General features: G+C 45.2%; 1 protein-coding gene across 5 annotated transcripts in view; it reads left to right on the top strand.

Annotated features, from left to right (window-relative positions):
* Nucleotides 1-245: 245 nt before the first annotated feature.
* Gspt1 (G1 to S phase transition 1) overlaps nucleotides 246-12,119 on the top strand; it is a 35,067-nt gene continuing 23,193 nt past the window's right edge. For 2 of the 5 annotated variants that reach the window (XM_041675924.1, XM_041675923.1), the window contains exon 1: nucleotides 364-916. In XM_041675924.1, coding sequence (XP_041531858.1) covers nucleotides 586-916 — 331 coding nt within the window. In that variant the 5' untranslated portion in view covers nucleotides 364-585. Of the gene's footprint in view, nucleotides 277-363; nucleotides 926-12,119 lie in introns of those variants that run through there. The other 3 variants (XM_041675922.1, XM_041675921.1, XM_041675925.1) reach the window with 2 other exon arrangements.

The raw sequence follows: 12,119 nt of genomic DNA, 5'->3' as shown, positions 1-12,119 counted from the left end.
ACCGCCCTGCCCCAGCAAAGTAGGGCATGCCCCTGCCCCCACCCTGCGACAGACCGTGCAGCCCGTCGGCCACCAGACCTCTGCCTTCTCGCGCTGCCTGCCGGGAGCTCCAGCCGCTTCCGGTGACGCTTGATCGCTGAACTCCGACTCCCGTCGGCCCCTGAGAAAAACCGCAGCAGGTTTGCGCGGGTGCTGTCGGAATCTGTAGTTTATCTGTCGGCCGAGCTGCGTAAACGGGAACGCGGGCTAACATAGCCGGGAACTACCGAGGCGAAGGTACGGGTAGTAGCGAGGGGTCAATTCACGCCAAGCGTGGGGTTGGCGGTGAGGCCGGCGGCGGTAGTTGGGGTTGGGTGGGAGGAGATCCTTTCGCACACACGAGGAGGGTTGAGCTGCTGTCGCTGCGGTCGCGAGTGCCCAGTCTGGATTGTAGCTGCCGCCCAAGACGCCGAGGAGTGAGTCGTTGGCCTCCGGCTCCTCTGTCTTACCGTCCTCGCTGGGTCAGCGCGGCCTGCTCCTCCCCGGTCGGCCGCCCCCGCCTCCATTTCCCGCCCTCTCTTCACCACACACACGGCCCCCCCGATCATGGATCCCGGCAGCGGCGGAGGCGGCGGAGGCGGCGGTGGCGGGAGCAGCAGCAGCAGCGACTCTGCGCCCGACTGCTGGGACCAGACGGATATGGAGACCCCCGGGCCGGGGCCTTGCGGCGCCGGCTCCATGGCGGCGGTGGCTGAGACCCAGCGTGAGAACCTCAGTGCGGCCTTCAGCCGGCAACTCAACGTCAACGCCAAGCCCTTCGTCCCCAACGTCCACGCCGCAGAATTCGTGCCGTCCTTCCTGCGGGGCCCGGCCCAGCCGCCGCCATCCCTCGCCGGCGCGGCCGGCGGCGACCACGGAGCGAGCAGCAGCGCGGGAGGTCCTTTGGGTAAAGGGCCGGGCTGGGTGTTCTCAGGGCCCGGGCGGCGGGCTGAGGCCGGAGTTCCGCGCCGGCGTGGGTGGGGAGGACGCGCGGCCAGAGCGGTCCGCACGTGGGGCGCTGACAGCGGCGCCGGCTGGTCTGGGTGGGGCACCTCCAGTCCCGGAGCTGGCTTGCTTGGGGCGCCCGGGCGTGGAGGAGCGGAGAGCCGGCGGCGCTCGCCCTTCGCCGAAGGCCGCGGTTTACCCGCAGCCGTGGGAACCGTATGGGACCCGGCAGGCCCTCGGCCAGGGAGTGCCACGAGGCCCAAAAGTGGGGACTGATGGGGCCTGAAGTCCCGCAGGTGGGCGCTCTGAGAGCCTAGGAGTTGGGGGACAAGACTTGTCTCTTCGCCTCACCCAGAGAGCTAGTGCTCCCTGCTGCAGTTTCTACTGTTGGAACTGTAATTGCGTTTTAAATATCTGTGGCACCGGCCGACCTGAAGGAATCCCAAGATGCATTGCAGGCCTGCGGTTCGCCAGAAACTGTTGGCTGTCAATACAAAGACCTTTTATCATTCTTAATAGTTTGAAAACTTCAAAGGTTCAAAAATGTCAGGAAGATTCCTCAGTAGTAACATGTGGTAGGAAAGCTCATTGACTTGTTTGAGGTTTTTCAGTGGGATTTAAGACCTTCTGAGTGGCACGTTTAGACTTTAATTGCTTGAAAGTGTTGACCTTATACGGACTGCTTGCTGTAAGAGCTCTGTTTGTGTGCGTGTATTGGTAGCTTAGTCTGTTGCTTGAATATTTCTGATAACTTCATAGTTGTCCCACGCAGCAACTACAAGATACACTTTATGTCGTTTCTAGTTTCAGTCTTTAGACATCTCTTTACAAGCTGACTTTGGGGATGGTAACCTGCTTTCAGGGACTGGTGTTGTACCAGTGTCTGTTGAGTGAACTTAAGTATTGCCTTCGCGCTGGTGCTTATTGGAGTAAATACGGTATTGTCTTTTTAAAGAGAAAGGGGAAAGGGAAGGAAAAAGGCTGACTCTTTAGTTCTTTAGCAGGGAGGCTGTGGGCCAGATCGTTTGAGCTCATTTCAAGTGAGAGTATTGTTAATTTCTGTGTTTTAAGTTCTGGACCTTAGCCTGTGTGGTGGTACTCCAGGTAATGTCTGTAGTTCCAGAACTCTAGAGGTGGAGGCAGGCGGATGCTTAGGGAAAGCAGAGAAAACAAATGTCAGTGTCACCGAGCCTCCCTCTTCCTGGTGTGCAGTGCTTGTCTGTGACCCCGGGGACTCAGGAGGCTCAGGTAGGAAGATCTTTAGGTGAAGGCCACTGGTAGTATCTGGAAAGTCCCTCTAAAAATAAAGTAATAAATACATAAATGCCAAAAATAAGCAAAGTGCTCTTGGAAATGAGTTTCTTAGGAAACTTTTGCTTCAGTGTGCTCTCCAGGAGTGAAAGGGTGTTTAGGGAAATGCTTTTGTGAGGAACATGTGTCAGCACGGTTTAGATAAGACTGTTTTGGGTGGCTGGGGTGAAGAATGAACTTTGGGGCTGTATCATGCATGAGGGATTTGTCATACTTACCTGCCCCCCCCCCCACCATGGGGGTTTGAATGTTTATTGACTGGCATTTCTTTTATTTGTGTATGATTGATACTTCCCTTTAAACAAGGAAAACCAACTTTATTTTGTTTTGTTTTTCAAGACAGGGATTCTCTGTGTAGCCTTAGCTGTCCTTGGCTGTCTTGGAACTTGCTCTGTAGACCAGACTGGCCTCGAACCTATGACTGGGATTAAAGCCGAATGCCTGGCTTAAAATTCTATTTTATTTATTTGCTTTTTGGTTTTTCCAGTCAAGGTTTCTTTGTGTAACAGCCCTGGCTATCCTGGAAGTCACTTTTAGACCAGGCTGGCTTCGAACTGCCTGTCTCTGTCTCCAGAGTGTTGGGATTAAAGGTGTGCACCACCAAATTTTTTTAATTGTGTGATTTCTGTGAGTGCAACACCTGAGAAACATGGAGAATTTCCATGAATTCCAGGTCAGTCTGGGCTAGAGTAAGAACCTGTATCCATCAAGGAGAAATAATAATAATATAAACATTCTGTGTGTGGTGTCTGAATATTGCCTGTGTATTAGTCTAAAGCTATATGGGACTAAAGTTTGAAAACTGTGGGTTTATAAAATGCTACCATCAGTGAATATTGCTTGGGGAAAGCAGAAAAAAACAGATGGCAGTAGCACCAAGCCTGTAACTCACTGAGGGGAACGCAAATGCTTTTGATGGTGAGGAAATGGTCCATAAGGTACGTGGCCTGTTGCCTTCATTATCAAGCCAGTCTGTGCTTGGTGTTTCTAGTAGGAGAGCTGTGGTAAGTGGGGCTCTAGAATAACCTTTAGGGTGTGCCTGCTGGTGACAACCATCTCTCCTTTCTCCTGGAAACAGGATGATTTGCCCCTTTTTTTCTTTTCCTTGAAATGCAGTAGAGGAAGGGGCTTTGGTGCCAAGAGTCTTTACTGTTCCTGGAAAGGCCGTCAGTCAGAAAGAACTGGTCACCCGCTGTTGAAAATGTAAAAACACCAAATTCAGGCTGGGTGGTGGTAGTGCACACCTTTAATCCCAGCACTCAGGAGACAGAGGCAGACGGATCTCTGAGAGTTAGAGGCCAGCCTAAGCTACAAGAGCTAGTTCCAGGACAGGCTCCAAAGCTACAGAGAAACCCTGTCTTGAAAAACAAAAAAATAAAACAAAACAAAAACAAAAAAATATTAAAAACAAAAGAACACCAAATTCCTAACAATGATTAAGTAAACTCATTTAAGTGTTATTAAGTATAAGCATAATCCATTTAAGTCCAATTTTCTGCAGAGCCAAGTAAATTGTGCTAGTGACTATAAATGAAAATAGAGGTCTTAAAAAATGACTGGATATTTTAAGTTTTAGTATATTCTCAAGGTTAAGCAACTATTGTCACTTAATGGATTTTTTTTTTTTTTTTGAAGACAAGGTCATGTTGCCTAGGTTGGTCTCCCCAGTGCTGCATAGCCAAGAATGACCTTGGACTTTTCTTAATCTTCTTGCCTCTACCTCCCAAGTTCTAAGATAACAGGGTTTCCCCACCACAGAAAGTTACACGGTGTACATGATATTGGGGCTCAACCCAGGGATTTGTGCATGCTAGGCACACACTTACCAACTGAGCCCCCCCCATCCTTAGTCTTGTTTTGGATTTTTAAAAAAAGATTGATTTATGTATTATGTATACAGTGTTCTGTCTGCATGCATGCCTACATGGCAGAAGAGGGCATCAGATCCCACTACAGATGGTTGTGAGCCACCATATGGTTGCCGGGAATTGAACTCAGGACTTTTGGAAGAACAGCCAGTGCTCTTAATCCCTGAGCTATCTCTCTGGCCCAGATTTCTTTTTTTTAAGGCAGGTCTCACTATATAGCCCAGGTTATCTTCTCAGTCTTCCTGCCTAAGCCTCCCAGAGACTGAAAAAATTACTTGTAATTGCCACTATGCCTGCCTGACTTTCTGATCATTGGATAGTTTTAAGTTTCTTCGTTGGGGCTTGAAGATTAGAGAGTATCCAAAATCAAAATGGGTATTTTCTGCAGAATTCTTATACTTTGTTATGTTAACCAGTTCCTATTTTAAAAAAAACTGAATAGTCTTTTATTTTTAATGGCACTGATAGTGCAACCCTGAGCCTCTTGTACATGCCAGGCAAGGACTCTACCTAGCATTTACCCCAGCCTAAGAGGGTGTGTGTGTGTGGGGGGGGTACCCTTGGGAGGGGGTCATGGAAATTAGAGGAAGACATAGAGTGTCCTACTTTATTACTTTCTGCCATACTCCTTTGAGATAGGATCTGTTATGAACCCGGAGCTAGGCTGACAGTTAAACCCCCAGTGGTCCTCCTATCTCTGCTCCTCTGGGCCCCACAGCACTGGAATTATATGCACCTGTGCCTTTTTAAAGTGAGTACTGGGGATTTGAACTCAGGTCTTGTATAGCAAGCTGTCTGATACACTGAGCCATCTGCCCAGCTTCCCAACCTTTGTTTTTGATTTAGGTTTTGTTTTACAATTTAAATGCCTACAGGAATAAAGATGTAAAGAGTTAGTAGGCCTCATTGGAACATAAGTAGAGGACAGTAGGAAAAAAATTGGTGGTGAGTATTTTTCCTAAAATATTACAGTGATGGAGATTCGATTTTGTTTCTTGGTTGATGTCTTCACACATATGGACAGCTTAAGTATGAGGATTTAGGGGCATCACCTAGTATAAGGTTGAGTGGTTGTTTAAACTTAAAATTTTTGACTGGAAACAAACCTTTGGAGCATGTTTTACTTAGTGTTGTTAGAATATAGTTTATTGCATGGTTGTGTTTATATATATATATATATATATATATATAGTTTACCTCTTTGAAATCGTACAACATGGAAAGGGCAGGCAAAGTGGCTTAATAGGGTTAAAAAACAAAATAAAACTTGCTAAGCAAGCCTGATGACCTGCGCTTGATTCCTGGAACCCATATAACTAAGTGGAAAAGAAACTGATCTACAGAGTTGTCCTCTCACCCTCACATGCACACACACAATAATAGTAATAAATTTTGAAAGTAAAATTATTAGGGCAGCTGGGGACATAGCTCAGTAGTAGAGCACTTGCCTGGTAATAAAACGGCCCCAGGTTAGAACTAGCTCCTTGGCACTATAAGGAAACAATATCAAATTCTCAAGACAAGTTAGGGAAATACAGTAGAGAACAAATACAAGCCTTCATTTGCTTGCTTTTGTTTGCCAGGGAAGAAATTAATGTTAAAAATAGAATTATCTTTCTGGCTAAAGAGAAAGAGATGAAAAAGACTTAGTCAACTTTTGTGGTGAGTTAACATGGTGGAAGGGAATTTTTTTTTGTTTGTTTTTTCGAGACAGGGTTTCTCTGTGGTTTTGGAGCCTGTCCTGGAACTAGCTCTTGTAGACCAGGCTGGTCTTGAACTCACAGAGATCCGCCTGCCTCTGCCTCCCGAGTGCGGGGATTAAAGGCGTGCGCCACCACCGCCCGGCTGGAAGGGAATTTTTTGCTCAGCTGTTCCTTCTAGCAGTGAACAAGCATTTGCCTGTCTACTGAACATAGGATGCTTGCAAGGCATTGAAAGAGTGCTCTGGTAGGAATATCAAGGTAATGAGTATGGTCTTTGAAAGATTCTAGAAAGAAGCCAAGTAAGTTTACAGTAGTGGAAGACCGCAGAAGAGTGCAAAGACAGGTAAAGGATGTGGAGCAAGAGGCTGGTACCATCCGGGACCCTTCAGTAACCCTGATGATAACACTAAAGACGTGTCTATTTTCTGCCAGGTGTTCTTTATGAATGCCTTGGTTTTGTTTTGAGGCAGGATCTTACTGTCTTTTCTAGGCTGGGCCATAACTCATCTATCTTCCAAGTGCTGGAATTACTTTTAGTATTTTCAGGAATTTAACAAAGTAGAACATGACATATCTTAGTATTTGATTCTTTCTTACCAGACAGCAGTGGGTTTGGGTACCTAAAGTTTTGTCCTTGTTTTCAGTAGATTTTAACTAAGTAGCTTAGCAGTAAATATAGTTTGCTTATTCGTAAATAACTTTGTTCTTTAAGAACTTGTTACTGTTTCCCACTGTAATTCTTCTTTCAAAGGGAAAGAAACAGTAAGAATTTCTAAGCATTTTCCATTGCTATAACTTATTTCCAAACAGGTTCCAACTAGGTGATTGTCATTTCACTTGAAGGACAAAGAAAGAAAAAAAAAAAGAAAAGATATGACTGTAGCACGAATAATAAAAACCCAGAGACAGATACTGGGGTTCAGCCTGAAGATCAGAAAAGCAAAGCAGCCAGCCACTAGAGATCTTTTACCTCTACCAAATCTTCAGACCGAAAGGGCAAGATCTTGTCTCCACAAATCCTCAGATCCCACTCTTCACTCAGTCCTGTCTCTTCCCTTTATATCCTCTCCACCCAGCCAGCCATATTGCCCCTGTCTCCACCTCCCTAGTGCTGGCATTAAATGTGTGATTCCCAAGTGCCGGGATCACCTTTGTGTGAGCTCTGTTTCTCTTTTAGACAGATTCAATCTTGCTTAGCCCAGGGTGATCTTGAACTCACAGTGATCCATCTGCCTCTGTCTCCTGAGTCCTGGGATTAAAGGTGTGTGCCACCACTCCATATTCGTCTGACTAGTATGGCTTCTTTGCCCTCTGATCTTCAGACAAGCTTTATTTATTAAAACACAAACAATATACCACCATATTACTGAGCAATATGTATCCATCTTTGGGTAGTTGATTTTTGTAGTAGGACAATGTTTTCTATTTTTATATCTTACACTATATGAAATGCCTCTGGCTTATGTATTTTAATATACTTTTGTTTTTGAAGTAGATGAGACATAAATTGTAAATAAGATCTTTTCAGGATTACTTGAAAAAATGTTTTTTGTTACACTACAGAAAGTCATATCAGGTTGGTATGTGGCATTGCTTTAATGATATAATAAATAGGTTCTTTGAACATTCAGGCTGAAAGTGACTCCAGCAGAATATAATCTTAGTTTCGAATAGAGAAATTGAAGCCTAAGCATGCTAAGTGGTTGTCTGAAGTCGCTCCCAGAGTTAATGACACCGTTGAATCCTGATTTACTAGCTGCTAGTTTAGAGCTCTTTTTGCCCTACCATGCTGTAAAGAAGGGAATGCCTATAGCCAGTGTCTATAACCAGCATGGGTTTTCTGACAGAGTAGCCCTGGAATTTGCCTTTCTAATGTTTTCATTCTTAAAGGTTTTTGTAATAAGTGCAGGACTCTGAAATGCTTGCTGTAAATTTATGGAGCAGTTACCACAGCTTACTGCTTAGTCTCAACTCTCAGTGCTTGGATACTGCCACCCCATTTTATAGATGTAAAGATTACAGATTATAAAAGCTAAACACCTTAGTAAGAGTATACTCATGAATAAATGGAGGAGCAGGCTCTGGTTTCAAAGCTTATTTTAGTGATAGTGACTCTAGCCGGGTGGTGGCGCACACCTTTAATCCCAGCACCTAGGCGGCAGAGGCAGGTGGATCTGTGTTAGTTTGAGGCCAGCCTGGTCCACAGAGTAAATTCCAGGACAGCCAGACCTATGTAATGAGACCCTGTCTAAAAAATCCACCACCAACAACAACAAAAAAATAAAACAATCTCAAGACCCTTTCAGAACCAGGCCCATGAGTCTAATTTCCTCCATTTTCTGTCTCACTGCTGAGTTTCAAGTATTATAACTGCCCCTTCCTGCATTCAAAAAATTCATGTAGATGGCTTTGAACATATTTCTTTGCCTTTGTACCTGTGTTCTCTCCTCCCTCTCCCTTTCTTTTTTCACTTTGAGTCTGTTCATGATGCCCAGCTAGCCTTGGACTCTTGGACTCAAGTGATCCTCCTGCTTCCACATTCTAAGTACCTGGGATTTCATGTCTCAGCTTTAGCATTTGTTTCCAGGGTCTTACTGTGGTAGCCCTTGCTAGCTGTGAACTCACTGTGAATCCCAGACTGACCTCAACTTCAATAATCCTCCTGTCTCGCCCTCCGGACTGACAGTACAGGCTTACTACAATGTCTAGCTGCATTTCCATCTTTAGAATGTTTGAGAAGTAAGACAAACCATGGTGTTTTATGACTTTGTTCTGTTGTCTCCTTTAACTGTTTCCAGTGTTGCCTATAGAAGAAAGAAACCTCTACATGCAATTTTGGTGAGATGGGTTGGTCTCCTGAGTGCTAGAAATCTTTAGTTCCTTATTTAAGCGATAAGTCAACCTCCTGAGTAAGGCACTTTCCATAACCCTCCTTTAGAAAGCTGGCACTTCCAAAATGGTTTTTACTGTATTCAAGCTTAGTAAAAATTCAAGCCCCATGGTGATGGTACACACTCTTTAATCCCAGTACTTGAGAGGCGGGGCAGCAGATTGCTTTAGTTCGAGGACAGCCAGGGCTACAAAGAGAAACCCTGTCTTGGAAAACAGAACAGAACAAAAAAGTTCAGTGATTGCATGGAGTGGAAGCAATGTGAACCTAGGTGAAGCTAGGTCTGGAGGCACACGTCTATAATCCAGGCAGGAAGAGTGCCACCAAGTTTAAAGACAGCCTGGGCTACTTTATGAGTTCAAGGCTAGTATGAGCTACAAAGTGAGACCATGTCTTGTGTGTGTGTGTGTGTGCGAGAGAGAGAGAGAGAGAGAGAGAGAGAGAGTTTGATCCCCAGAAACTATGTTGAAAAGCCAGATGTGTATCTATAATCCCACCATTACTATAGCAAAATGAGAAGCAAAGACAGTAGAATCACCCCCAAAGCTCATGGGCCAAGCTAACTGGAGGAGTACATAGTCCAGCAGATGCAAGAGAGACCCTGCCTCCCCAGTAATGTGTAATGGAAACCAACTCTTCAAACATTGTTCTGCCCCTCATGCGTGTGCTTAATGCCACTGTTGCATCTGCTTGTGCATGTTCTCTCTCTCTCTCTCTCTCTCTCTCTCTCTCTCTCTCTCTCTCTCATACACACATACAATCAACCAATCTGGGGGAGAGGGGCTGGGGCAAACTGAAAAAAGAAATGAAAACTGCTAAAGTTAGTTCATTAAAATTTTTTTAATTTTTAATTAAATTCTGGGGCTACAGAGATGGCTCAGTGGTTAAGAGCACTGATTACTCTTCCACAGGACCCAAGTTCAATTCCCAGCACCCTCATGGCAGTTCACAACTGTCTGTAACTACTTCCAGGGGATTCAACACCCTCACATAGACATACATGTAGATAAAACACTAATGCATATAAAATAAAAATAAATAATTTTTTGAAAGTTAAACTTTCTAGCTGGGCAGTGACGGTATACACCTTTAATCCCAGCACTTGGAAGGCAGAGTCAAACAGATCTCTTAGTTGGAGGCCAGCCTGGTCTTTAAAGCAAGTTCCAGGCTAGCCTAGGCTACCAAAGAAACCTTATCTCAAAAAACTAAGGGGAAAAAAAGGGGTTGTTTTTACTTTATGTGTATGAATGTTTTGCCTGCATGCATGTTGTGCACCACTTTTATGACTGTTAGACTGCCTGAACTGGGAGTTAGTGTTGGTTTGGTGTTTGGGTGACTGTCCAACAGATGGTTGCGAACCACCAACTGCTGGGAATCAAACCTGGGTCCTCTACATGAACAAGTGCTCTTAACCACTGAACCATCTCACCAGCCTCTTCTTTATTTTTTGAGACAGGGGCTCTCACTGAACCCAGGGGCTCACTGATTAGACTATACTGGCTAATCCAGCTAGCCTATTCTCTGCCATCCCAGTGGTAGGGATTACAAACATGTGCAATACACTGGGCTTTTGATGTGTCTGCTTGGGATTGAGCAAGTGCTTCTCAGACTCAGGCACATCCCCAGCCCTAGGAGAATCATTTTAACTTGAGACACAGTTGTCGTCCTGCTACACTCCAACTTCCCCCTCAGAATTATTCATGTTTCAAATAAATGCAGGTATGTTTCTAGCTGTGTGGGGAGCAGGTACATGGGTGTGGTGTGCACAGGATGAGTGAGTGTGAAGGACAACCTCAGGTGGTGTTCTCAAGAATGTCGTCACTTCCTTTGAGGTGGTCTGTAAGTGTGGGTAAGTAAGTCCACAAGAGCCCGAAATAAAGGGATCTTTGGTGTGTTTCGGCATCTTAGAAAGCCTTTAGCTGTATCATTTGTGCTTTTCAGGGAAAAAGAAATCAGATTCACATAGGGACGCCATAGCAGATTAGTGGTTCAGCAACTGCAAACTGAACTGTTGCTTGATTTTAGAATTCTAAGAATTCTGACTTCATCAGAATCACTTAAAATAATAATAATAATTTTGGCCAGGCAGTAGTGGCACATACCTTTTTTTTTTTTTAATTAAACGTTTTCATTTATTTTATGTCGGGACCACAGCTTCCCCTTCCCTTTCTCCTCCCGTTGCTTCCTCCCTCCCCTTCCCCCATCCACTCCTCCTCCACCTCTGCCCAGAAAGGTGCAATCCTTCCATGGGTGTCAGCAAAGCATGGCATATCGAGTTGAGGTAGGATTAAACTCCTCCCTTTGTATTTAAGGCTGGGCAAGGCAACCCATTTTGGGAATAGGGTTCCAAAAGCCAGCTCAAGTACCAGGGACTGGACTGGTCCCATGCAGGCTCCCTAACTGTTGGTCCAGAGTCTGTGAGCTCCTATGAGCCCAGGAGTTGGCACACACCTTTAATCCCAGCACTTGGGAGGTAGAGGCAGACAGATGTTCGAGGCTAGCTAGCTCTACAGAGTGAGTCCAAGATAGCCAAGGCTGCACAGAGAAACCCTGTCTTTTTTTTTTTTTTTTTTGCTTTTTCGAGACAGGGTTTCTCTGTGGCTTTGGAGCCTACCCTGGAACTAGCTTTGTAGACCAGGCTGGTCTCGAACTCACAGAGATCCGCCTGCCTCTGCCTCCCGAGTGCTGGGATTAAAGGCGTGCGCCACCATCGCCCGGCGAGAAACCCTGTCTTGAAACAAACAGAATAATAATTTTGAGACAGGGTTTCTCCATGTAGCTCTGGCTGTCCCCTAACTAGCTAAGTAGACCAGAGTGGCCTTGAACCCAGAGAGATCAGCATGCCTCTACCTCCTGAGTGCTGGGATCCCGTTGGGCAAGAATCACCTTTTCCGAATATATTACTGTATGTATTCCAGAGGCTTCACACAGTTGCCATTTAGTGTCGAATTACTTGGGGATTTGATAACATTGCAGTCTCAGCCTTCTTGGGTTTCAGGATTATCAGAAGTAGAGAAGAGAGAGGCATATTGAATAAGTACAGTCCAACTAATTGTATTTGTTCTGGGCTTTATATTACATTTATAATATCTGTGAAGGAAAGATTTGGGATTAGGATTAACATTTTTAACACATTCCCACTATTGAAAGTCTGTAGAGCTTTTAAGTTACCATTTTGTGTAAATGCCGGTGTGGAGGTCAGAGGACAGCTTTGTGGAGTTGGGTCTCTCTCCTTCTACCTTTATGTGGGCTCAAGGGATTGAAGTTGTCAAGTTTGGGTGGTGAACTCTACCTGCAGAACCACCTTGCTGGTGCCTTTATTTCTCTTACTTCCCTGCAGTTGGTAGTTTTTGTTTTGTTTTTAAAGTAGGCTAAACAGACTTC

Source organism: Microtus oregoni, unplaced genomic scaffold (genome assembly GCF_018167655.1).
Source record: "Microtus oregoni isolate MIOR12 unplaced genomic scaffold, Mior012 000027F_ref0000203, whole genome shotgun sequence".
NCBI lineage: Eukaryota > Metazoa > Chordata > Mammalia > Rodentia > Cricetidae > Microtus > Microtus oregoni.
This window is presented reverse-complemented; position numbering and strand designations above follow the sequence as displayed.